This window comes from Pectinophora gossypiella, chromosome 10 (assembly GCF_024362695.1).
Source record: "Pectinophora gossypiella chromosome 10, ilPecGoss1.1, whole genome shotgun sequence".
Classification (NCBI taxonomy): Eukaryota; Metazoa; Arthropoda; class Insecta; order Lepidoptera; family Gelechiidae; genus Pectinophora; species Pectinophora gossypiella.
Genome location: NC_065413.1, coordinates 1,421,904 through 1,447,781, shown reverse-complemented (window position 1 = coordinate 1,447,781; position 25,878 = coordinate 1,421,904). Strand labels below are relative to the sequence as shown.

General features: G+C 37.7%; 4 protein-coding genes across 9 annotated transcripts in view; 2 read left to right on the top strand and 2 right to left on the bottom strand.

Annotated features, from left to right (window-relative positions):
* Positions 1 to 11,096, top strand: part of LOC126370199 (WD repeat-containing protein 44) — a 51,311-nt gene extending 40,215 nt beyond the window's left edge. For 5 of the 6 annotated variants that reach the window (XM_050014968.1, XM_050014971.1, XM_050014969.1 and 2 more), the window contains 7 exons: positions 1,354 to 1,583; positions 2,328 to 2,478; positions 2,736 to 2,899; positions 3,265 to 3,430; positions 4,212 to 4,341; positions 4,575 to 4,705; positions 5,103 to 11,096. In XM_050014968.1, coding sequence (XP_049870925.1) covers positions 1,354 to 1,583; positions 2,328 to 2,478; positions 2,736 to 2,899; positions 3,265 to 3,430; positions 4,212 to 4,341; positions 4,575 to 4,705; positions 5,103 to 5,240 — 1,110 coding nt within the window. In that variant the 3' untranslated portion in view covers positions 5,241 to 11,096. The remainder of the gene's footprint in view (positions 1 to 1,353; positions 1,584 to 2,327; positions 2,479 to 2,735; positions 2,900 to 3,264; positions 3,431 to 4,211; positions 4,342 to 4,574; positions 4,706 to 5,102) is intronic. The other variant, XM_050014967.1, reaches the window with a different exon arrangement.
* A 946-nt stretch (positions 11,097 to 12,042) lies between these two features.
* On the bottom strand, positions 12,043 to 20,122 carry LOC126370206 (centrobin). The gene is made up of 9 exons (XM_050014987.1): positions 18,626 to 20,122; positions 17,233 to 17,466; positions 16,370 to 16,624; positions 15,888 to 16,091; positions 15,045 to 15,271; positions 14,650 to 14,752; positions 13,855 to 14,002; positions 12,682 to 12,839; positions 12,043 to 12,452 (listed from the first exon to the last, which is right to left on the bottom strand). Exons 1-9 carry the CDS (start codon positions 19,943 to 19,945, stop codon positions 12,294 to 12,296), a joined length of 2,808 nt encoding a protein of 935 aa, XP_049870944.1. The 5' UTR covers positions 19,946 to 20,122; the 3' UTR covers positions 12,043 to 12,293.
* Positions 20,123 to 21,316: 1,194 nt separating this feature from the next.
* On the bottom strand, positions 21,317 to 22,253 carry LOC126370319 (trafficking protein particle complex subunit 1). Its single transcript, XM_050015170.1, has 2 exons — positions 22,054 to 22,253; positions 21,317 to 21,798 (listed from the first exon to the last, which is right to left on the bottom strand). The coding sequence occupies exons 1-2, from the start codon at positions 22,150 to 22,152 to the stop codon at positions 21,460 to 21,462; spliced, it is 438 nt and encodes a 145-aa protein (XP_049871127.1). The 5' UTR covers positions 22,153 to 22,253; the 3' UTR covers positions 21,317 to 21,459.
* Positions 22,254 to 22,501: 248 nt separating this feature from the next.
* On the top strand, positions 22,502 to 24,949 carry LOC126370316 (mitochondrial import inner membrane translocase subunit Tim17-B). The gene is made up of 4 exons (XM_050015167.1): positions 22,502 to 22,650; positions 22,741 to 22,903; positions 23,248 to 23,425; positions 23,963 to 24,949. Exons 2-4 carry the CDS (start codon positions 22,760 to 22,762, stop codon positions 24,136 to 24,138), a joined length of 498 nt encoding a protein of 165 aa, XP_049871124.1. The 5' UTR covers positions 22,502 to 22,650; positions 22,741 to 22,759; the 3' UTR covers positions 24,139 to 24,949.
* Positions 24,950 to 25,878: the final 929 nt, after the last annotated feature.

Sequence of the window (25,878 nt, the reverse complement as noted above, 5' to 3'; positions counted from 1 at the left end):
TAATAGTTGCGCCAGACTGTAGGGTGTCTCCCTGATGCGGAGCAGTTTTCCAAGATCTGGAAGTTTTCCCATACTCATCGGAAGATCTTGATCACACCCCCAATACATCATTTTGACCCTCCGACGCTTCTTCTGGGAGAACAACCCTGTCAGTGAGTCAGTCAGTCAGTCAGTCAATAGGTACATGGGTTTGTAGCTATATATATTATAATAAATAATAATATGAAATAAAATCAAATATTTTAACAGCAATTTGTAGCAAAAACTAAGCAGGATAAATGGGAAAAAAATGTTACAATAAAAAAATAGTATTTTATGCAACAGTTGTATAAGAAGGGTCAAAAAATGCGAGTGGCGTGAGTTGCGATGTGAGCCTTGGCGAACATCGCAATAAGAGACGCCACGAGCATTTTTTGACCTAGTTATACAACGTTGCATACAATACTTTTTCTACGACGACGTCATTTTTCCTTTTTATTTTATACTTTTTAGTGTTTTGAAACGAAACACAAAAATTTTCCAATTTATTTTCCAACGCGCGGGAAAATGGCGGCAAATGTATACTTTTTTTTTATAGTATATCTATGGCACCAAACAAAGTAAAGGTGCCAGTTTCCAGGTCAAAAAAAAAAACAACAACAATGCTTTTTTGGCGACATTATAGTACAGTTACACTTTGTAAACAATGCTTTTATAGGCCATAGAGCGTACACTTTTTCAAAGAGTTTAATTATGTATGTACTTATATTAGACTTTTTGGTTATTTAAATGCCAGATTAAAGTAGAGGAGTAGAAAAAAGTAATAATAAAGCGAGGTTGGAACCCTAGTATCCAGCCAGACCCATCTCATATAGAATCCTGTTATTCATCCAACTAGACTATTCCGTTGACGTTTAAACTGGCGAAATTAGTAATTGGTTTCGTAAACAAACATAACTATCAATGTGTGTGTGAGATGTTCGGCTTTTGGTGGTAACTTTTATTTATTCAAATAAAAGTATTACGTGAACTGCAACTCAATTGAAATTTAGTTAAATCATGACAAATATTACGCTATTACCGGCAAACGTATAACTTTGAAACAATATTGTGTATAAAATCCAAAAATAAATAATTATGTCAAATTAAGGCACCAACGCCATCTATTGACGCTTGAGCGCCTAGCTAACCGTATCGAACCACCTTAAGATAAATCAATAACTCATTGAGGCAAGTCCGGTACTGGGGTATTAAAAGGCGGTCCCCGGCGAAAAGTAGGTGTATAACTGTAACTCCGCTTACCCCTTCGAGTATACAGTAGTTCAGTAATAAACCTTTGAACAAATAAATAAATTGTATTTTCTACCCCAACAGGATATGCGAACAAAATACAACGCGGAACAGAAATCCTCCCCCACCCCCTCACAGGAATCTCTCGCATCGTTCCCCCCCGCGCCCCCGATGCCTTCCGAGCCCCTGCCCCCTTCCGCTCCCTTCTGCCCGCGTCCCTTCTGCGTGTACAGTGGACACACCAGTGATCTGCTCGACGTGTCCTGGTCCAAAAACTACTTCTTGCTGTCTAGTTCCATGGATAAGACTGTTAGGTGAGTTGGGGTGACATTTTTGTACGCATTATTAATTGTCATTGTCTTTACTATAAGGGGAATTATAGACGTAGCTAAGCTAAGCTACGTCCTGTAAACCTATTCCGTAATGTTCCCACCTTGAATGAGATCTGTCAAAATCAAAATATAGCCTCCATTGCCACCGATAAGAAAATGACAGGTATAACTTAAAATAAAATTAGTTGGTGTGGACAGGAATCAGCACCAATTTACTATTAAACATTGATAATTTAAAACCTCCACCAACACTGGAGCAGCGTGGCGAGTTTTTGTATGTACCTATGTATGTTTTCTTTGTCAATTACGTTGAATAAATAGCCCAAAAGAAGATGGAAAGACGATCTGGATGCCTTTTAAGGGGACTGACAAGACATGTGCCTGGATAAGAAACTGTGGAAGAGAAGAGGGGAGGCCTTTGCTCAGTAGTGGGACACGATGGCCTAGAGAAAATAAAATCGATTTTCGTCAGATGTCTTGATTTTTGTATGGAATATCTCTGAGGCATATGCTGAGCAGAGTCATATGCTCTGAAAAAATCTCTATAAAATTTTTACCTGAAATATTTAAAAGACAGGGCTGGGTCCAGACTATACCTGTCATCTAGGTTTCTATCTGATAAAGGTTGAGCCACAATAAGTGGTTCGAGAAACAAGCTTCTTTTTTGACGTTATGTAGATTTGCCAATGGCATTAACTATTTGGCCGGCCAAATGGGCAATTGCAGGCTATGGCACATATCCCGCGGCGAGTGCCTCTGCTGCTTCCAGCACATAGACTTCGTGACGGCCATCGTGTTCCATCCGAGAGACGATCGCTACTTCCTCTCTGGCTCGCTCGACGGCAAGCTGCGCCTCTGGAACATACCAGACAAGAAGGTAACTTCTCTCGTCTTTTAATCGTCATTTAATGCTGGTGGCAGTATTCTAACTATCCAAATAGCATTGTCATACATGTGACATACTAGTTTGTCCGCTTGCTTTACCTGAAGATTTGATAGGTCCGGGTTTTTACACAAACGACTGCCTATCTGACCTTCCAACCCGCGGAGGGAGAACCAGCCAGCAAATGTCGGTTTCCTCACGATTTTTTCCTAATGCAACGGCAGAAATATTAAAATTCCTCTAACTTTCAGGTGGCAGTATGGAACGAGGTGGACGGCAAGACAAAGCTGATAACAGCGGCCAACTTCTGTCAGAACGGCAAGTTCGCCGTCGTTGGTACCTACGACGGACGCTGCATCTTCTACACCACCGACCAGCTGAAATATCATACGCAGATTGATGTACGGTCTACCAGGTAGGCATACTTGTCGTATCAGGATAGACTGCGGAATGGATTAGCTTTGTCCGACATCGTATGTCATCTATCGTGGGCGTCAAACAGATGCCATCTTTATTCTCAGAACATAAACTTACGACTGTATGAACTGGGTACCCACAACTCACCGAGCTTTCTGTTAGACCAACGTGATAGGTGGCGAGCCGTATCGCCGTTTATAATGATCCTGCCAACTGTGTTAGTGAAAACCGCACTTATTATACTACACAAATTATTAACTCATTGATGCAAGTCCAGTGCTGGGCTACTGGCGTTCGAACCGCCCTATTGAGAAGCAAGGCTATGTACCACAGGACCGCAGTGACTCACTCTTATCTCCCCAGGGGCAAGAATTCGACGGGTCGCAAGATCAGCGGCATAGAGCCGATGCCGACAGACGACAAGATACTCGTGACCTCTAACGACAGCCGCATCCGGCTGTACGACCTGCGCGACCTCAACCTTTCCTGCAAGTACAAGGGATACGTCAACGTCTCCAGCCAGATCAAGGTCAGACTGATTAATTACCACGTCCTGTCATTTTAAAAAAAATGTCCCGGACAGCGCCATCTAGCGGATTTGTGTATTATCATTACGTTCATGTTGTTCCAAAAGTATTCAAAAATGTAACGTAATATTCCGTCGTACCGATAGATGTCGCTATAAACCGACGCTAATGGAATTATACCAAGATGGCGGATCAACTACACTGATTTTTATACCAAGAAAATTTACCCAAAACACAACTATTTCTTTGTGATCAAGGTGAAAGGATGGCCTATTCGTACGTGTAAGACCCAAAGGGGGTGAGGTAAATCTAGCTCGGCCCTCGATACGAATTGGAGCGGAGCGGAGAGTTACCGTTCTATACGTAGTATTATTCTTTATCCTATGGTTTAGGGTAGTAATTAAAACATTTTACGAGAGTTTTCAAGCCACCTGCAAACCACTAATTTGGCTATCGACAGATATGAATGCATGGGATTAATTGACTGGGAATTGATATTAGGCAGCCAAATTACCAAATTGTAGAACTAAATTTTATGTATTTTTTAAAGCACGTCTAGGGCCCTGTGCCCAGGTTTTTCTTGCAGCTTCTTTTCCCCGGCTTTACAAATTGTAAGAAGCTGCAGTAGTTTTAGGCGGATGAGACTTTCGTTATGTAAAAATAGCGATTCAAAGTGTAATTATGTTACCTAGCGAAAGAAGATATTTTTGAATTTGAATTAGCCGGAGCCAGAATCAACCCTATTTTCTTTAAAGTGTATTTAAAATAAACCTTTGTCCTTAGGCGTCGTTCTCTCACGACGGCAAGTACATAGTGAGCGGTTCGGAGAACCAGTGCATCTACATCTGGAAGACTTACCACGATTACTCCAAGTTCTCATCAGTGAGGCGAGACCGGAACGACTACTGGGAAGGTATGGAACCATTTGGAACGTTACATTGGCTCGGTAGATCGCTTCTATTCAGGGGCCAATTTTTTTTTCGATTTGCCCATTCGGGCAGGCAAAGGGAACTTAGCCCATACAGCCTTGTCTTTGGTCATCTTAGTCTTTTTTGGAGAAGCACCCAGAAAATGTCTTCAGTCTTCACTCTTCAGGTAACGTCCTTAAAATTGTATAGCTTCATGTATATTCCGATAAATGTCCAGGTATAAAAGCCCACAACGCCGTGGTGACCTGTGCGGTGTTCGCGCCCAACCCCGACCACATGATCCGCATGATCGCCGAGAGGGAGGAGGAGGAGAGGGCCAACAGGGAGGGAGAGGAGAGAGACGATGTCGTGAGTCTTATTTCATTATTTTTAATTTCTCCATATCGGGAATGCATGACAATGTCCTTTAAAAAAAGAACTATTTCTTAAGGCGATGGGCTGAATCATAACCTGTCACCAGTGATCGGATATTCAGGCGCTTATAAATGAAATTCTATGAAAGTATGGAAACGGCTTCTTAAGATAATCAGTTTTAATTATTCGCCGAAGTTATCGAGCCACTTAAGCAGTCGGTCCCGGCTACTATTTACTTAAGTGAGTAGGTATTCGTTACATGAGCTATGTCGGGGGCCTTTAGTGGCTCATTAGTAACCCTGGCACCAGAATTGATGAGGAGATCGAGCCACTCGCAGACCTCGCATTGGCTCAACTGTTAGCTATAATATGATATTATTTATGTACACAGAAGGGCGCAGAAGCCATGGTGCCAGCGTCCAACGCCGGACAAGTGCTCGTCAGCGCGGACTTCAACGGCTGCATCAAGGTGTTCGTCCACAAAGCCAAGCCCAAACACAGCTCGTTACCCGCCTCTGCACTCGCGTAACTACACTGTACCATCGTAACTGTAATGTACCGTATTATTGTACCATCATAACTATAATGTACCACAATATTGTACCATCGGAACTATGTTGTACCATCATCTTTAAAAGTTTGCCGTTAACACGTTCCGTGACACAGACCACGGGTCATTTAACTTTCATTCATGAGGATTGCAATCAGGAGATCGCCTGTAGACACTGTATCCTGGAACCTGAAAGCTACGCGTCTACTTGAGTGGAATAAGACCGTACGTAGTATCGGCATGGACTTGCCAATTTAGCGAACTCCGGTCTATAGAATCAACACGAAGGAAGAAATACTTACCCTTAGTCTGTCCCGATTCCGGTTAAGTGGAGCGGATACGCCGTTTTAAAAATCTTTTCCTACATACTTTTCATTAAAAAAAATTGAACACTTTCGAATTTTCGTTCAACAAAACACGATTTTAGTGAAATTTTAAACTTGGAACAATAATATTAGGAGTTAAAAACATTATATTACCCACTGTAAAATGTATTTTTTTATTCCTAATACTCGATTCTCGTAATATTTTTCTGATAATCATTACGAGGTGTTTCGATTTTTTTTTTGATAAGTTATGTTCTATCCAAAGTAACTCTGGGCCAATAGGTCCAGCATACATTAATACATTTTTGGTTAGCCGATGTCTCAGTTTGACATCTAAAAATTAGGAGAATCACCAAAAACAGGGGGGTTAAAATGGCCACATTGAAGAAATTCATCTAAGAAAGCAATATTGTAATTTGCGCATATAAAAGTAAGTGCGCAATGCAAAGAAATGTCACAAAGCAATATTGCTTTCTTAGATGAATTGCTTCGATGTGATAATTTTAGCCCCCCCTGTACTTATATCATATTTCCTTTGTAACAAATAACATCTATATCGCAATGGCTAAATTAACGCAAGCAAATTATCGAAGAAAGAGTTGTTTCTCACGTAAAAGTATCTTTTGTCATATGAAACTTTGACTTAGATCATGTTTATCAGTAAACCGGCCACAATAAGTAAAATCTTTATTATTCTGGAAAATTAAGCCTTCTTAGAGTATTATAAATATTCTCGAGAAAAGCGAATAAAGGAGATCATCGGCTTTCCATACTTTCGCCGGCCCAAATTTGAAAGTGCCGGCCAGAGAAAAAAAATGTATCGAACCTTTCGAGTAGATTGCTCTGAACATTTTTTACTATGACACCAAACGTGTATGACCATTAGTTTGGCTTTAATTGGATTTTAAAAATCACGATTTTTCATACATTTTGTAAAAAAAAATATTATGCTCGTTAGGAAAAAGAGGTATACAGGTATATTACAAAGGACCGTTAGAACATTTATTAGTATGGCGCCAAACTTCTATGACCATTATTTTGACATTTATTGGACTTTCCGTTTTGATTAATATGTTAAAATGCCGGCCATCGAAAAAAATACGTCAAGTCTGTCTAATAGTTGCTTCTCAATATTTTTTAATATGACACCAAACATCTATGACCATTATTTTGACTTTTATTGGAATTTACGTTTTAGTTCAAATGTGAAAAGTGCCGACCAGCAAAAATACCATGTTGAGAGCATGGAGTAGATGCCTGTTAACATTTTTTTCTATAGCGCCAAACGTGTATGACCATTAGTTTGCCTTTTATTGTATTTTAAAAATCTTGATTTCTTATTTATTTTGTTTAAAAATAAAGTGCTTTGGGCATAAATTGTGGTACGGCGGATTACAAAGGACCTTTAGAACATTTAATAAACTGGCGCGAAACATTTTTGACCGTTATTTTGACTTTTATTCGTCTCTCTTTCCGTTTTGGTTCAAATGGGAAAATGCCAGCCAGCGAAACAAAATAAGTCAAATCTTTTGGAAAACGACTTGAAACGTATTTTTTACTATATTACCAAATGTCGACTTTGGCTTTTATTGGACTAATTATATACATTATAACAATGACAACAAGCAGAGCTTTCCCAATGACTCGTTATTAGTCAGATAAATACTTTGTGTTTTTGTTTTGTGTGTTGTTAGGTGAACTTCTATATTAATACTATCTGATTTTAGATACGACGTTGGCTGTAGTTTTTGCATTCGACTCAACGTTACGGCCTAAGTTTAGGTTGAATTATGGTATTGATTCATCTTGACCGTAGATGGTTACCACCCTCCAAAGATAAGCTTGCCATCTAGTGGCGAAAATCGTATTTTGGCATGACGTCTGAAGTAGCTGTTAGGGAAGACAGGAGTCGGGCAGTTGTACTTTGCATGCATGCCGATCACAATTGTCCTGGTGGTACTCGGCCGATATAGCATAGTACCTCACTTTTCTTGAAAAAAAAATAAGCTTCTAAAGCGTGTATCACCATCAGGTGAGATAGTGGTCAAACGGAAACCTATTTTTGATTTAGAAAAATGTGTCCAAAGACGACCACGATATTATGCCTTTACCTGAATTATCGCCAGATAAAACTTTTTTCGCCAAAGTGTAGGTATTGCCTACACTATTGGTATTGGTGGTAGGAGTTGCTTGGAAGAGATTGCTACCTTAGCAATAAGGCCGCCTGTTGTACTTCCAATTTAATTATAATACTAATGCATTTTTAATGTGATTCAAGTGCAATAAAGAGTCTTTGTATTGTATTGTATTGTATCTATGAAAACTCCAGATTTTTGAGAAATCGAATTCAGTTAAAAATAGTGGTCATAGACGTTTAATGTCATAGTAATAAACATTCTGACGATCCTTCAAATAACGCACCTGTCATATTTAATTTTATAACAAAATAAATCAAAAATCGAGATTTTAAAAATCCAGCAACAGCCAAACTAATGGACATACACGTTTATTGTCATAGTGAATAATGTTTACAGGTATCTTTTCGGTAGTTTTGACGTGTGTTTTTTGCTGACCGGCACTTTTCACATAGAAACTAAAACGTAAAGTCCAATAAAAGCCAAAATAATGGTCATAGACGTTTGGTGCCATAATAATAAATGGTCAAATGGATAAGTTTTAACGGGATATACCAATATTGTTTCTTGGCCGGCTCTTCATATTTTCACCAAAATGTATGAAAAATACAAGTTTTTTTTAATTGGAATAAAACCGAAAATATTGACGCTACAGCTTTGGTGCCATAGTAATAAATGCTCAGACGGATAAGTTCTTAGGACATATACCATTATTGTTACTTGGCCGGCACTTTACATTTTCACCAAAAATGTATGAAAAATACAGTTCTTTATATTCGAATAAAACCGAAGATATTGACCCTACAGCTTTGGTGCCATAGTAATAAATACTCAGACGGATAAGATCTAACGGAATATAGCAAAATTATTTTTTGGCCGGCACTTTGACTTCTGGGCCGAAATCCGATGATCTCCTTTGTTTCTTTTTACAATAGCACGCACTATTGTATATTCTTCTAAATGTATGCTCATACTTCTAAATGCCTAAAACATGGTACAGAAATCATAATCATTTATTCAACGTAATTATGGATAAACATGTTGAAAGTCAATTTATAATTTATGAATCTACGTCATTTCGCAAGGTGTTATGATTGAGGATAGGAAATTACATACAACTGCAACAGCAACACATCTTTTAAATCAATCTAGGTATACTTTACAAGTTATTTAATAACTGGAGTAACCCCTTATCACAACTAAAAGATGTCACGGCTGTTTTAACCAGGGTATCGTGTTACTGTAGGAAAATATTTGACATTAATAAAGGTGTCAGAATCTGCTCTCGATATACAATACTAAAACATGTCAATGGAAATGCAAAATTATCAACCAAACGCAGAATTCGATTCAGGATCATTTTTGTTACCTACATTATTATATTTTGTTTTACTTTTTGGTTATAAAGTCGATATATTAAAATCGATGAAAAGTCCTACATCAACGTGGTTCATCATACATCACATCATCCATCAAGTGTTGGTGGTAAGGCGCAAAACTATATCCTAAATATATATTATAACTAATCTCGTGGATCCATCTGAAAATTATCTATGATAAATACCGAAGAGCTAATTACAATAGTTTACTTAAACATATGGTTTATAAAAAATATTTGATAGGTAGGTTCTGTTAGCGACAAAACTCATGCCTAAGTTTGATTTTATCGCAATAATTATTTAAAGAAGTCTTTTCAAAACTTGTTTCACATTACATTGTCATAAACACAAGCTCAGAACATTGTTTTTAATCGTAACAAATTATAACAAATCAGCGGTTCCCAATTACCTGTGTAGTTAGCGTACCCGCGAGGTACCTTGAAAGGTACGCGAAAGTTTTTATAATAAAATATCAGTAATAAATTAACATTTATGTGCAATAGTGTTGAAATTGACACAATTAACCATTGCAATATATTATGTAGAAACAATTATTGGGTTATCAATGGTGACGGTTTTAGCGGACTAAAATTTATTTTATTTTAGTCTGGTAGCACTAAAATACTTCCATCATTCACTTACGATGAGTCTAAGACAGAGCATGGTATAAGAAAACCACGTATGCTCAAAACTGACAGCTAGCATTCCAAGGTTAGCCCAGCTGATGTCCTTCTACCCTAAGTTGCCATTTCGTAAAAAAAAATACCCACGTCCAATGTTTTTAATTTACTTTGCAAGGAAAGTTTGAACTTTTAGTAAAAGATTTACGTACAGTTATAATAATTTTTTTTAGGAGCTCGGTGGCGCAGCGGTTAACGCGCTCGGTCTGCGATTGTTGAAGTAAAGCAACTTTCGCAAAGGCCGGTCATAGGATGGGTGACCACAAAAAAAAAAGTTTTCATCTCGAGCTCCTCCGTGCTTCGGAAGACACGTTAAGCCGTTGATCCCGGCTGCATTAGCAGTCGTTAATAACCATCAATCCGCACTGGGCCCGCGTGATGGTTTAAGGCCCGATCTCCCTATCCATCCATAGGGAAGGCCCGTGCCCCAGCAGTGGGGACGTTAATGGGCTGGTGATGATGATAATCATTTTTATATATGTGACAAATAATAGTTATTAAATACATTACTCAGTAATTCGATTAATTATCTCGAAAAATTTACGTCTATGGAATGTTGCAGATACCAATTTAATGGTAACACTTACGTCAAGGGCTAGCAATGACAGCTTGTCATACGATTGAGTATACCTGGTCTTCTTATACCATGAGACAGAGATAGAACTAGTTATAGTGCTGTCAAACCAAATTAAAATTAAGTTTGTGCTGCCAGAATAGGCGCCAATATGATTGGTTATAAAGGTCAGCGCCCATTAACCCCATATTCTACTTAGTTCGATGTAATGTTTGTTTACTTGTGTAAGTGATTTATATTTAAAATCCTATTTTATGTTAGACTTCGTGTTTTATAATTGTAAGTAAATTATTCTTATGTCTTGCGCAAATTTGGAATATACAAAATTTTATTAAGAGTTCCATTTGATTTCCAATATTTGGGAGAATGTTCAGAGAGAAAATTTTAATTGTTTTTTTTTTCTATTGAGAAATGAGTAAAGTACTTTCTAAAACAGAATTTCATACTTGTTTCAGAAAGATTTTTTATACTTTTGTTAGTAAGTTTCTAATTGTAAGATAATTTCTTATTCTGGCTGTGTCCTTTCTTCTTAATTTAATTTTCCTCTTTCATTAATCATTCACAGATCAAATAAGTTCTTGCCTTATATCGTAGAACATGTGATGAAGATGTATTGTATAAGTGTACATTGTTTAGAAATTGTATAGAAATCGATGCCATTGTATTATCATATAGAAATGAATTATGTATATTTTTAACTCGCATTTACCTCCATCAATAAATCGTTATAATTATTATAAACATGTGTTTTGTTTTGTCTATTGATGTTTTTGTCTCTGGTCACCCAAAAACTAGAAACTCAAATGTAGGCGGCAGCTCGCTCTGTCTTGTTCTAGCAAATGACGGTTCCCAATAACAGAAAAGGATAGAAGCATAGGAAAGTGCTATGAGGTGCTACCAAATGTGGTTCCACATTTGAACCACAACGGTTGGGTTGGGTGCTAAGGTAAAGCGAAAGTTTGAAGCTGCAAATGCCAGTATAACAGCAAAAGTATTATAAATAAAAATACAATAATAAGTTACAAAATTAATATAATAATTCCAACATTAAAATGGAGTGTTTCAAGACAGGAATGTATTTCATCCGAGTAACAATACAAAACACGAATAAAATTAACTTACTATAAAATTATTGTTAATTTATATAAGAATAAGACACGTGGTAAGGCCTACTTGGGGCATTAATAAAATAGAATTTCATTCGAGTTTAATATACGAATAGAATAATAGATTTTATCTGTAAGAAAAATATACGAATGAGTATCCGTTTATCTGAATATTAAATTAGAAAATAGCGACTTTGAGCCGGCTCTGCCTGACATTTTGCGAAACTAGCGACACGCTATGACGGCCGTTTTGATATATAGAATAAAGCGTCTCAGTTCTTATTTGCCAGGGACAGGCTCAATTTTGATGAACTTTCCTTTGGTTTTTGAAATTTGAGACCTTCTGACAGACAAGCCGACAGCAAAGAAAAGCAAAAAACGGTTTAGTGGTACTAATCAGAAGTCGTCGACGTAAAGAACCAGAAAAGTACTTTAAATCCATTTTTTTAAATTATTATTTAACGCGAGCCTATATCGCGTTAAATATGACGGAACGAATAAATAAGACGAGAAATTGGATTTGATATGACGCCAGAGTCATGGTCTGAATCATCCCACAAAGTTTTCGTTACGATGTCACTAACACCCTGTATAGCCATGAAAAAAGCCTCATAGACATTGCATAAATCATCTGGAAAAGATGTACGAGGCTGATGCTGTTATATTATGCTTATTTTTTTTCCATATTTGATATGGCTTCAGAGACGAAACATTGGCAGAGTAAAAATAAATCTTTTTTTAAACATCTGGGTTTGCATTTGACAATATTTTGCCTCGTAGAGAGGTAGAGGTAGGTTAGGTGGTCTACTTTTCTTCCAGTAAGTAGTTCACGCTATGGTCCCTTCCAGGGTGGTTTGTGTCCGAGACTGCGCTTGGGCTTCCTGTCCTTGTCAGGTCGGTCGCTGGTGGGCTCCTCGTCGACGTCGGCCGGCTTGCCGCGGCTGGGCGGCGTGTCGCCACCGCCCGACACGTTCGGCGGTTTTGTTAGTAGCTGTGGAAGTTATATTAGCAAAAATAAGGATAAAAACTAGAAGCTCAAATATAGGCGGCAGCATTGTTGAGTGTTCCTAAACTTTGACAGTTCTCCATACTGTCCAGCTTAAATTCATGATTGCTATAAAATGTGGAGCATTCGTTATAATGTCAATAACACCCTGTATAATATTGTTTATAATGGGATAAAAAATGACACAATAAAAACAAGAACAGTAATGGATTACCAGTTTGACGTACTGCTGTAGCTCGGTGTCGCTGAGCGCCTCGAAGTTGAACCCCTGGTCGCTGGCGGCGGGGCGGGCGCGGCCGCGCTGCTCGAAGGCCGGCAGCGGCAGCGGCGGCAGCACCGGCGGGGCGTAGTCCTGCGCCGCCGGCGTCGATACTGCGCCCACGCAATAACGATACAAAAAAGTACTTAATAATAAAAACGTTTATTTCGGAAATTGGAGATGTCCTTAGAAAAGGTTTAATACGATCTACTCTGAACCGGCGTGCGTGTGTGATGCATGTAGCGATTGATGAATGTAGAGGAAGCAAGAGAAGTGTGTCACGATCGAAGCAAATGGAATTCTATAGTCTCTGCTTACCCCGGTGGGAAATAGGCGTGAGTTTATGTGTGTATGTTATTTCGGACAAACCAGTGTGTGCCTAAAGGTGTCGCCAGATCAATCGATAAATCGATCGACGGCATCGATCAACGTCAATCGAAAGGCAGTATCTTAATCAAGAAGGTAATATGCAGTATCCTAGGTCAAAGATTAATGATTAAATAAAAACAGATCTAAAACTGACGAAAATAATTTTCTTTTTCTATTTTAACAGAATCAGAATTCTAAAAATATTTATACATTTCAATGACGAAACCTCGTATAATAAGTAGCCAAACATTCTCTGTAAAATATACGGTCGAATTGAGTACCTCCTCCTTTTTTGAAGTCGGTATAAAGTGTCCGCGGCGCATCTTGTCACAAGTAACGGCGTGTAACGACTCTGTACAACCCATATTGCACTTTATTTGAGCAGCCAAAACGACACGGTTCGAACTTCAAACGCTTTTTTGGAAAAACTCCGCGAATGTGACTCTATTTGTTCAAGGATATCAGTGCAAAAAACGTAATAATAAATCCGACATTTTATCACGTTTTTCTATGACGTCACAGTGTGCTTTTCGCCCAACTGGGCACCCTCAGGCCTGTTGTCTTAAACGTTGTACCGGGTGAAAGCCTTCAGCGCTCCCCATTTGTCCGGCCAAGTAGTTAATGCCATCTGCGGCAAATCTACAATAAGGCACGTCAAAAAAAAAAAAGTGTGCTTTTCATGCAAATTCCATAGTAATTTCGTGTTTTGACGTTTAGGATAGCTGATTTGACTAGTTGGAAATTGGCCTATTCTCTTACCGCTGTCAGCCCTAGTGAGGTCCAGGGAGGAGACGCTGGGGTTCCCGTTGGTGAGTATGAGCAGCGCCTGCCGCCACTGGGACTCCATGACGCTATGCAGCTGCGAAGCTATCTGGCCGCGGCGACGACGGTACGTGTCCAGTTTGTTCTGGAAATTGAAAATAATGAAATAGAATCTTATACCCTGGGGTCCTAAATCACGGGTGAATAGGCATTTTCTGGGTAAGTTCGTTCCAACGTCAATCTCTTCTTCTCCTCGTGGAAGAACGAAGTCAAGAGCAAACCCATTTTAATTAAAAAAGATTTGATTATTTAACAGATTTTTGTTTTTTATAGCACTTGCCCGCGAGAGCCATGGTAGCCTCTCACTTTGAGGTCGGAAGTTCAAACCCAGCACAGGCCAAAAAATTCTGGCTCGGATGGGACTTGAACTCGTAGGTCTTGTCCAGCCGGGACGAGCGTGTTAACCATTACTCCTCCTGTCCATGTGGAATTCGAGAGCTGCTGCAAGTCCCGTCCGAGTCAGATTTCTATTCGATTTCTCTTAATTTACATAATCATCATGAATTCAAGAGAATTTATGTTCGTTTATTACGTTTTGTCGGCGTAGCATTCTCCATTCATGCCTATCAAAGGCCAATTCTTTGACTTCCTTATAAGACACGACGTTCCACCAGTAGTTATGGTTTTATTGTAAAAGAAAATAATCATTTTTTCATTTCATGTCATGCTAACTTTCCACGCGTAACTTTTTCGCGTGAATTTTGCCTTCTTTACATCCTTGTCATATCTTACCTCAAGCAAGCCAATCTTCTCGCTAGCCTGTGCCAGCTGTAACCTGTATAGTTTGATCTCTTCCCGCTGCTTCTCTTCCAATACGTTCACTTCTAGTTTATGTCTGGAACAAAAAAAGACAATTTTTGAAAAAAATAAAATAAAAAAAATCTGCAAAACATGCACAGATAAACATAAAACCTTTACTTGGAAATGCAAAATCTACAGAAATCATAATCTGGTTCTTTTTGGGTTTTCGGTAAATTCCGATTTTTGATAAAACCCAGATTTTTTATAAAATCCCGGTTTTTGATAAAACCCCGGTTTTTGGTAAAACTCGCGTTTTTGATCAAGGTAAGGAGCAGGCGAAACAATTGGTAGGAAGTGGTCCTCGTCTTATGACTTATGTAACTTACTGCTCCTCAATCCGGGCTATCTGCTTGTGGAAGCTGTCAACGACATCGTTCTCCTTGACCCTCGCGTCGTGCTCCATCTGTCTCTCCGCCAGGTCGAGCTGCTGCTGGAACTCTTGAAGCTTGGCTAACACCGCGTCTTCCAGCTGCTTCTGATAGTGCGTTTTAAGCTCTGTCTTCTGGAGCTCCAGGTGTTTGTGAAGGGTTTTGACTTCGGATTCTAGGGAGTCCTACAAGGTACATATAAACTCACGGCTTTCAATTGTGATTACTCTACTAACTTAAAGCCAATAGAGGTCACGGAATAAACATGTTATTCTTATTTGATGAATTCTAGTGGTAATAGCGTCCATGGTCTACTGGTTAAGCGTTGGGCTCACTTCCTTTAGGTCCCTGTGGGGGACATATCATAAAAATCACATTGTGATTCCTACTGTGATTGAAACATTACAGGCTGATCACCCAGTCCGAAAAAAAGATGATCCGTGGTTCGGAACCCTGTTCCCGGTTACTTCTTATGTAAGTACAGTACATAGTCTGACACCAGGTTTGATGAGGTTGGTAATCCAACAAACCACATAAAAGAAGAAAACATCAGAAATAGTAAATTATGGTGTTTTAACTGTGAATATAATAAAGTCTTGAATGTTACTGTTCATCGTCGTTAATTTAAGAGCCACGCTCTTTTCGGTGTAGCATTCTCCATGCTAATTTTTTAGGGAAAAATAGGGCAGTGTTTTCCCTCTTGCCTTCCGCCCCGCAGCACTCTGCAATGTTACTGTTATTGTGCAATAAAGTATATTTGATTTGATTTAAGTGTTAACCAGTTAAGGACACAGTACTTACGCATCTCTGCATCAGTTCACTATTCTGGTTCTGCTTCTCGCTGAGCTGCCTATCTAACAAGTTCGCCCGAGCTCGCTCTTCATTGACCTTGTCTTTTAGAAGGTCCCTCTCTTGTTGCACCAGGCTTGTTTCATCATCCACTGACTGCATCTTACGGAGGAGTTCCGATACTTTGCTCTTTGTTACCTCGTGGCCTGAGCGTTCCTGTTACGATAAAAGAGGCAAGAGTAAGAGTCCGCGTCACGAAAGAAATCCCGCGGATTTTAACGGAGTCAATGAAGGACAATCCAGACTGCGTTCCCCAAAAAGAATATAGACAGCGCTGCACAAAGTTGCCTTCGTTCAAACTTCTAATTTCATGGATAACAGATCTATGCATATTTTATATTTGTTTTTGGGTATAAATGATGACCCTTGTACACCCAGGCACAACACATGTTCCACTCAATATTATTCAGATCAAAATAAAGAGATAAGCTTACCTTTTCCAAAGCCTCTTCTAAATTTCTCACACAATCTGTGGACTGCTTGTTCAACCTCATGACAGTTTCATAATTATCCTTCAGTACTTGAATCTCCTCGTCTTTTCTAGCCAGAGCCTCATGCTTGCTGGCTACGACTTTGTCGACGGCTTCCTGATTGTCGCGTATCTGGTTTGAGAGTTGCTTGCACTTGTCTTGGTAATCGTGAGCTAAATCTAAAGCTTTGTACAGTTCCTCTTCGAAGTGATTGGTTTTCTGGAAAATGTTTCACCCTTGTTATATCTACTCAAGTGAGGTGATTGAAATCCACACTTATATTATAAATGCGAAAGTAACTCTATCTGTCTGTTATGCTTTCACATCAAAACTGCTAAGCCGATTTAGAGATAGATTACATTTTAGGAAAGAACATAGGATAGTTTTCATTCCTTAAGAGGATGGAAAGAAAATGGCAAAAACGTGTTGCACGTTGTTACACTCCTATCTACCGCGTGTTGACCTTCTCCAACCTTGTGGTAGGTCATCTTCCCACCTTTTATTTAGTCTCCTTTTTTCGCCTTTTGCCATCTCTGGGGTACCAGTCAATGATGTTTTAGACTACTTTTTTATTTTAGACCTCATTTAATGAAGAGAGAATGTATAGCTAGCAGTTATAAATTATTTAATAAAGAGAAATATATTTAGGCAAGAGTAGAGTCCGTGCCATGAAAGACGTCCCGCGGATTTTAACGGAATTATGGACTTTCCCGGCTACATTCCCCAAAAAGAAAATAGTATTTCTATTCCTCAATGATTCCTTGTTTTCTGATGTAAATGGCCTCATCAGTGGCATTTTGAACTTCTATATTTCAGTTATAACTCACCTTTTGAGCTTCATTAGCAACCTGTTTAAAGTTGTCTACCTCCCTCAGCATCTTGTCTAGGGCAGCTCTGTGTCTCTCCTCAGCTTTATCCAGACTCCCCGTGAGTCTCAACCAGGCCTCTCGTAGTTTAGTAATGGCCGCATCCTTAGCTCGGTCCACCTTAATGGCCACAGCCAACTTCTCTTGTTGATCGAGTATTTTCTTTTGCAGTTGTTGGATCATATCCTCACAATGCTAAAAAGTAAATATGTGTGATGTTTATTTTTTTACGTAGGTACTTTATTTAAATATGATTCTGCATATCTATGACAATAAGGGACTTTCCAGGTTATGCATGCTAAAAATAATATAGATGTGTTTGTTTGTTACCTATTTTCTGATGACTCAGGTACATACTTAATTATTTAAAAATACAATGTAATAGCAGAAGCGTATATAAAAATAATTGTTGTTTGATATTTGGATCACATTATGTACCTATACAGGTTGTTAGTAACATCGTAACGAATACTCAGGGGGATGATTCAGACCATGATTCTGAGTTAATATCAAGTGGAATTTTTCGTCGCAAAATTCATGTTTTTTTTTGTTTTTTAATTATTTTCAATTCTATACTTTTGCGAAGGAAAATTCCACTTGATATTAACTCAGAATAATCAGCTGAATCATCCCCGTCAGTATTCGTTACGATGTCACTTACACCCCACACAAGTACATACGGTAGCCATACAAGTAGGTATGGGTGTTAGTGACAACGTAACGAATACTGAGGGGGATGGTTCAGACCATGATTCTGAGTTGATATCAAGTGGAATTTTCAGTCTGAATATTCCTGAAAATGTTTGTGTTTTTTTTAATTATTTTCAATTCCATACTTTTGCGACGGAAAATTCCGCTTGATATCATCTCAGAATCATGGCCTCAATCACCCCTCAAAGATTTTGTTACGATGTCACTAACACCCTGTAGAATTATGGTGCTACCTATATTGCTTCTCTTTATTTTGATCAGAATAATAATGCATGGCAGATGTAATTTTTTTTTTATCTAATTTTTTCAAGGCTTGAGCCACTCTTGGTGGTTATGCCAGCCTCATAGTTTAGAGCGTTTAATGATGATCTGGATGTAATTGTTTCTGGGTGTAATAAAAAGGATCATTATCTTTAGGAAAATCTTTACAGCGCCATCTATATTGTTTTTGAGGAATGTAGCCTGGAAAGTCCCTCTTTGGTATATCATTTAGCAAGAAGTTATCAAAAAAAACCATAGTTAATTATGTACTGTCAGTTAAAGGTAAGCTAATTCATGTAACAATTTTAACTGTATGTGGTATCAAAATAAAACATTCTTAGCATTAAATTATTATTAAAATATTACATAAATGTCATTTTACCTCTCTTTTTAATCTTTCTTCCTCCAATTTAAGAGTGTCTCCTCTTTCCCCCTTATCTACTTTCTCTCCCCACAACTCACTCAAACTCAGTAGATCTGTGTCAATGGATTCCATCATTCTATTCCTCAATGATTCCTTGTTTTCTGATACAAATGGCCTCATCTGTGGCATTTTGAACTCCTCTTTAGATAACAAGTAGCTATCTGTCATAGAATGTGAATTACTACGACTGTAATTCTGGGACTTATACTGCTCAAGAACTTTTGAAGCTCTATCATATATTTTATTTGAAGATGGCTTAAAGCTATCTAAGTAGGAAGACGGCTGCGGTCGTTTTGGTGTTGACGTGGGCTGCACATCCTTGTCTGAGAAGTTTAGCCTACGAATACTAGGGGACTTGACCTCCGTTACATGTTTTGAGGCATCTGAAGGTTTTCTCGAGTCACTTGAAGTGATACTAGACGGATTGGGTGCTGAATCATCATTGGATTGAGTTTTTAATGCACTTGTTGAAGGCAGCGCCTTCTCACTATGTGTAGCTGATGATGGATTGCTTTTCACCAAATAAATATACCTGTCTAAAACATTACTTGGCACTGTTCTGCCACTAGGCAGTTTAATTTCATCTATTTTACAGTCTTGATTGGAAAATTTGCTTGATATGTAGTCTGTGGTGGCTTTAATAACATTTTCAGGACTCACTGAAGCTTCTAAGTCTTTACATTTAGAATCAGGAGTCTCATAAGCTTCCACCTTGGTCAGGAATTCGTCAATTTCATGGAGAAGTAATTTGTCATTCTTCTTGCTTGGTGTTGAAACTATGCTACTGATGTCTCCATCCATACTGTGTGAGTCATTTATGCTCACAGTATCCTTCGATTCCACTGTTGCTAGCCCAAACTCTTTAAGCTTTAGGCGCGGAACAGTTTTACTATTGCTTAAAGAATCGAAACTTGCTAGCGAAAAATCGTTTCTTTTTTCTTTTTTTATAGTTCTCCTGCGTCGTCGTCGTGGGAAGGTAAAGTACTTACTATCAAGACTTCGACTGTCCAAGCTGTCTGTGTCCCAATTCTTGCGTCTCGGAATAGTGCCGAGACTCAAATCGGTTACCGTAGTGTTTATTTCCAAAGATTCCAACCTCGATTCTAGCGAGTGCACTTGGTTCACCAACTTGCCGATAACCTGGGCTGTACAAGAAGGGGGCTTATGCACTACTGTTCTGGAGGAGTTTATCGGCGAATCTTCAGAGCCCGAGCTGTGCACAAGGAAGAAGTTCGGCGGGATGAGCAGCAAAACATCGGTGTCGTCTGTCTCACTCATCCCAGCAACTACTCTGTACTCTGAAGATGGAAATCGGAGCCATTATACAATAAACTTTAACAGTAATGATTCTCTGTGTCCTTAATTAAATATTATCAAGAATACACATACAGAAAATTGCATTAAAAAATTCGTTAACAATGCGATGGTTTGTTGTTGTGAAACAACAAACGTCAGTTGAAGTTCAGCCAGTGTCACTTTTTTTTTTTTTTTTTGTTTTGGTTTTCCCCGAAGGGTAAGGCAAAGGGAACTATGCCCATACAGCCATGTCTTACGTATTTTTTTTCTTGATGAATGATGAAATGATGAAAGGTGATGATGATGAAACCTAAGCCCCCACCCTCGGAGTAGACTCCTACTCCGAACCCCAAACGAATTAACTCGAAAGTCCGCATAAACTTTCGAGTTATGAAGCGGCTTCTTGACACGAAGCGAAAATAGGCAGATACACTTTGTTTATTGAATACTCCAATATAATAACACTCGCGAATGTCTTCCGACTAACTTAATGCGATCATCAACCACAAAACACCACTTCGTATTAATTATTTAGATCATTCAATGAAGAAAGCAACTGTCCCGTTCCCGTTTCCCGCCAAAAAGCCTCAGCCAGTGTCACTAAGCATCAGGGTTGCCAACTCTTCGAAGAAATTATCCCAAACGAGAAACAAATAAATTGAAAATGGTTTGATATTTCTAATTTTTGATTTTTGTCGGTTTGTGAAAAACATGTGAAAGTACCTAATGAGGTACTTTTCAGGCTACAGTTATACGGCTATGGCGTTGTACAGCTTTAACGTCATAATTACCTATTTTCTCATTATTCGAGTACACAATTACTCCAAACTACCTACATTGTAATGGCAGAAGTTTATATAAAAATAATTGTAACTTGATATTTGGATCACATTATGTATAGAAATGTTGCTACCTATATTGCTTCTCTTTATTTTTACAAAAAGGGTCATCATTTCAAAAAAAAAAAGATGAAATTAGAAGGTTAAACTAAGGAAAATCTGTATAGCGCCATCTATATTGTTTTAGAGGAACGTAGCCTGGAAAGTCCCTCATTATCGTCAACGCTGGCGATAGTAACTTCTAATAATAATTTATTATTAATAATAATTTCTACTACTGTACACAATTTGCCTAGAAAGGAGGTAACACATCTAATTTGGCAACCCTGATTTTTTAAATTGATCCTGTTCTTTTGTGTTCTTTGGATCCTGTTATTACAGGCAAAAGTAACACCTTATACATTCATGATGCTAAAAGGCTTTTTTGGATTCCACATGGCCAAACACAGCTTTTCACTTCTATTCACTGAAACAACAAGATTGTATAAATCATCTAATAAATGAAACAGTTCAATATATTTAATTACATTTATTTTCTTACTTTACAACTATAATTTTTCTTAATTTAAAACTTAAACATTGTCTAAAGTATAAAATACAATACACATTTACTTTCAAGCATTGAGATATTTACACACATTCTCTACACAACTAGTATCAAGATGCCCTGACTGCATAGTTAGGGGTCTGTTTTATGAAAGCATCAAGTTTGGTTTTAAATAATTCACTATTTATCTGCTCGCCAATACCACATAGTGGATTTCTAATGGCATATTTAACATAAATCTCAGCATATATTTTTTTCAACAAATCCCTCACACCCTGGGCCTGGTTGTCAGTATTTAGAACAAATTTCAAGCCGGAAGGTGTCTCAAGACAGTGTAGGGTGTACTTGGATGTCTTGTAGTGCATGAAGCCATCTTTTGGGTCCAATGGAGATATCTTCGTAACAAATGATTTAATTGAAAATAACATTCCATACATAAGTTTTCCTTCCTGAAAAGATATAAAATAGTAGTTAAATAAGTAATATGGAAAGGTTTTTGTAAATATAAATTAGAAGGGCATGAGAGACTCAGGTACAGAGAGGAGTAAATGAGGCATAAAGTACCTACAGAGTACAGCTTTTCTCGTGTAATACTCAAATGCCCTTTTACATGAAGGTTTAACAAATCAATATACTCAGTATTTATTAATGCTATGGAGTCAGTATGTCACAAAACAGGGGAATAGGGGCGGAGTGCCACTTACCTCTTCAAGAGACATTCCTGATTGTTTGGTTCGATTCCACTCGCCGTAATAAAGCAAGGTCCCGTATCGATCAAAAATATACATGTTGTGGATCGTCATTTTTGTAGTTTATACCGACATAAGCAATAATTTTAACAAAACTATAAACTCAAAATACCACAAAGTCACAAAGGTTGTTAAAATTTTTCAATTTTTGACGTTTTACGTCATAAAATATTTTATATTTCTTTTCTGGGGTACAAGCTTTTTAAGCCCGATAACTTGCATAGTTGTATTTCTGTTAAATTAAAATTGAAACTTTATTATAGCTATTTTGCTCTTAAAACAATATAAAAGAAGTAGGAAGAAAACCCCTTAGAAAAACCACCTTATTCACCTGCCGTTCTTTTTTTATGTGGCACTATACAAGTTTACTTTTAACAACACAAATTTAGTACTAATCCGAAACCTAAAATTAATTGAAAAGTTTCTTTTTAAGAAAATATTCGCAAGGGCAACATGGTGCGACTAATGTGACACTAAAAATTCAATAAAATAATATAATAAACATCCAACCGTGATTTCAAATAAAGACTAATAAATAAAATTTAAGTTACAGTGAGTGTGAAGTTTGAATTTACTTCATTTCCATATTATTGCTGCTGTGAAATTTTGAGGTTATATATCTTATCTAACACTTGTGTGCAGGGCCACAGATCAATAAAAAATGGATGAATATTCACGAGAACCTTGCCCTTGGCGTATTCTGGATGATTCTGGCGGCGCATTCATTATGGGCGCCATTGGTGGCGGCATATTTCACTCCATAAAGGGTTTCAGAAATGCTCCAATCGGATTTAGTAGAAAAATGGTAAGTTGCACTTCTGCGGCTCTTGATATCTTACAAAAGCATTAGCCTGAAATAAAGTTGGCAAGTAGCTTTAAAAAGCATATATAGAAATATATAAAAGGTCATACACATAGTCCCATGTAGGGTGACCATAAGTAAGCAGGCACTAGACTAGTCAGCAAAGTTGTAATGTAACTTTTGTAGGTATTTATTATATTTTTCAATGTATTATAGAAACTTATTAGGTTATTAAACTCAAATCTTACATGTTTATTGTCTTAGGCCTACAGCTCTCTTTACAATAAATAAGAAAATTTCATCATTTATCGACAACATTCCTTTTAAGTTATTATGCTATCTTTCAGATTGGCAGTTTAGCAGCAGTCAAAGAGCGATCACCGATTGTGGGGGGCAACTTTGCCGTGTGGGGTGGCATGTTTTCAACCATTGACTGCTCTCTGGTATACTTACGGCAAAAAGAAGATCCTTGGAACTCCATCATGAGTGGGGCTCTCACTGGTGGCATTCTCGCTGCTAGAAATGGTAACTAGAATTTAATGTTGTTGTTTTTATTTCTCCACCAACCTGCAGTGTTGTGGATATACTGCTCAGTATTGTGGAGTATTCTCCATACACCCTCAAGTTGGTTGAGGGAATGCCTGTGTCCAACAGTGAGACATAATAGCTTTGTAATAATTTTTTTTTCCCTTGTTATCTGCCATCAGTCGCTAGACTATTATCAGATTTGTTCTGTTATTTTCACTGTTTTGAACTACACAGCCAGCACTGCATTGTCCATTAGTCTGTAAGTACATTCACACGTTTCAGTCTTTTTATGTCCCAAGAGGATAGGAGGGAGTTGGCTAAGCTTTGTAATATTAATAGTAATAAATAGTGCAATGTCATCTTTCATACCTTTTATCTTGATAGATTTATTTTCCATTTTGATAAGTTTAGGTATATTTTAATGGGAATATTTATGTAGATCATTGTCTTGTGAAGTTCACAAATAGCGTTATATTAAGTTGCCAATCACCATCACAGATATTTTCTTAAGTCTTTTATGGAAATTTTCCACAGGTGTACCTGCAATGGCCGGTAGTGCACTGGTGGGGGGCATCCTGCTCGCTCTGATAGAAGGCATCGGCATCATGTTCACAAGGTTATCAGCTGAGCAGTTCAAACCACAGCAGCCTATATTTGAGGACCCTTCGGTCCTCGGTCAAAGCCAGGGACAGCCTCAACAGTTCTCCTAGACTTAGACTTCTTGATAATTGAATGTCATTTGAAAGTTATTTTTTGTTAACTGTTTCCTTTATCTCTTACTATCTTCCGACATGTCATTAATAGAAAATACAATTGATTTCAATATTATTTTTATGATTAAAATTATCTTTCGAGTATAAATCTATTTTATTCGTAATTTTCGAGTGACATTCAACTAATTAATAGGATAGTTGGGATTGTGCAGTCTTAAGTTACTTTGTGGGAAGTGAATCTTAAATATAACTGTCTATATTTATATCTACTACTGCACTGATTACACCTAAAACTGAAGGTTTTCTCTGTACTCTTCAACTTTAGACTGTATGGTTAGCTGAATTTGAATTTATTTCAAGTAGTCTGAATTCTAACCCCTCCCTAGATGATTGAGTGGATTACGCATCTGTGATATTTTCAGTTCCGTACTGATTGCTCTATGATTCACTCGAAACCGTTGTTGTGAAATGCACACCATATTTTGTTCAAAAGTAACAGAATTAATTTATCATTATTTTAAAAACGATTTCCATAGAATATTGCATGTTCTAGTCACTTTTGACTTATTTATTTGTTTCCTATATGGTTGGAAGTGACGTGTGGTTGTTACTTAAAGGGTTGGGTTGTGCTTGGCCAATAGTAATGAAGATAATATTTATTCCTAGTCTTCTGATTGGTGTAAACACCCAATGTTGGAAAGTAGCAACTATTGTTTGTTATATTATTGTACCTGTTCCCATGCAATATTCTATGTAAATAAACACTTTGTAATCAGAAGTTAAAAAATAAAACTGATTTTTACAACAATTGTTTTATTAACCTTAATAATTAAATTGATAAACTATCTTATTTTTGGTATTAATTATTAATTTTACAGTTTTTAACAAGAATGAAACTCTAAATTGGGAGTCTTAAATAAAAAGCAATATTACCATTTTACATAGTTTGTTGACTTTGCAATATATTGTTTTTTTAGATGAACTTTAACCTCTCATATGCCGAGATACCAGACACAATAGATTTTACATTGTGTCTGGTCGAGATCCGCGTTCCGGCGTTCGAAAGATTAATTTGGGCTTTCTAGACCCCCTGTATAATACAAATACTCTGAAAATAGTCATCACATATATTATGAATATTGGGGCAATATGCAATACTTTTAAAGCACATTAAATTACTATATTTTTTAACAAGTCATTAATTATCTGAGAAGACTGTTGGTTATAAGAGTTAATTAACAAAAAGTCTCATTACACGAAAAATATTAGATAATGAAACAAAAATCAAGAATTTAGTATAAAACCTTAGTTTCAAGGTTGCAATGATACTGATTTAGTTGGTGCGGTATTGTCTCCAATTTTTCGGATCTCTTTAATGACATGAGCGAGGACCTCGGGATCTACACCTAGTTCGCATAGTTTGATACATGTTGTCAATGTCTCTGGGTCCAACCCGGTGCAGAGGAGTTGGGATATCTGGTAGAGCATCTGAAATGCTTCCCTCGCTTGGCCGAGCTGTGCGTTTTTTTCTGAAGTCATTTTTCTTGTGCTGGAAACAAGTAACAAAGCAGGATTCGTACTGACGTAGCGCAAAAGAGCACGTAACTTGTGTAGATCTACTATCTTGCTGGCTAGCTTCGTTTGCACTAAAAATTTATTAGAAGGCATTGTCAAGTCTTATAAAAAGAGTGGAATGGCGTAAAAGTTACTGTTACTAGGATTTTGTAATAGCTGGCT

What these genes read in the sequence shown, in the direction of transcription:
- LOC126370316 (XM_050015167.1), top strand. Translation starts at nt 22,760, where the DNA reads ATGGATGAATATTCACGAGAACCTTGCCCTTGGCGTATTCTGGATGAT. An exon ending in TCGGATTTAGTAGAAAAATG is followed by an intron (nt 22,904 to 23,247) that starts GTAAGTTGCACT and finishes GCTATCTTTCAG; the next exon opens with ATTGGCAGTTTAGCAGCAGT. An exon ending in CATTCTCGCTGCTAGAAATG is followed by an intron (nt 23,426 to 23,962) that starts GTAACTAGAATT and finishes AATTTTCCACAG; the next exon opens with GTGTACCTGCAATGGCCGGT.
- LOC126370206 (XM_050014987.1), bottom strand. Translation starts at nt 19,945, where the DNA reads ATGAGTGAGACAGACGACACCGATGTTTTGCTGCTCATCCCGCCGAAC. An exon ending in AAGAAAGATTAAAAAGAGAG is followed by an intron (nt 17,467 to 18,625) that starts GTAAAATGACAT and finishes TTTACTTTTTAG; the next exon opens with CATTGTGAGGATATGATCCA. An exon ending in AGAAGATTGGCTTGCTTGAG is followed by an intron (nt 14,003 to 14,649) that starts GTAAGATATGAC and finishes TTCAATTTCCAG; the next exon opens with AACAAACTGGACACGTACCG.
- LOC126370319 (XM_050015170.1), bottom strand. Translation starts at nt 22,152, where the DNA reads ATGACGATCCACAACATGTATATTTTTGATCGATACGGGACCTTGCTT. An exon ending in CAGGAATGTCTCTTGAAGAG is followed by an intron (nt 21,799 to 22,053) that starts GTAAGTGGCACT and finishes ATATCTTTTCAG; the next exon opens with GAAGGAAAACTTATGTATGG.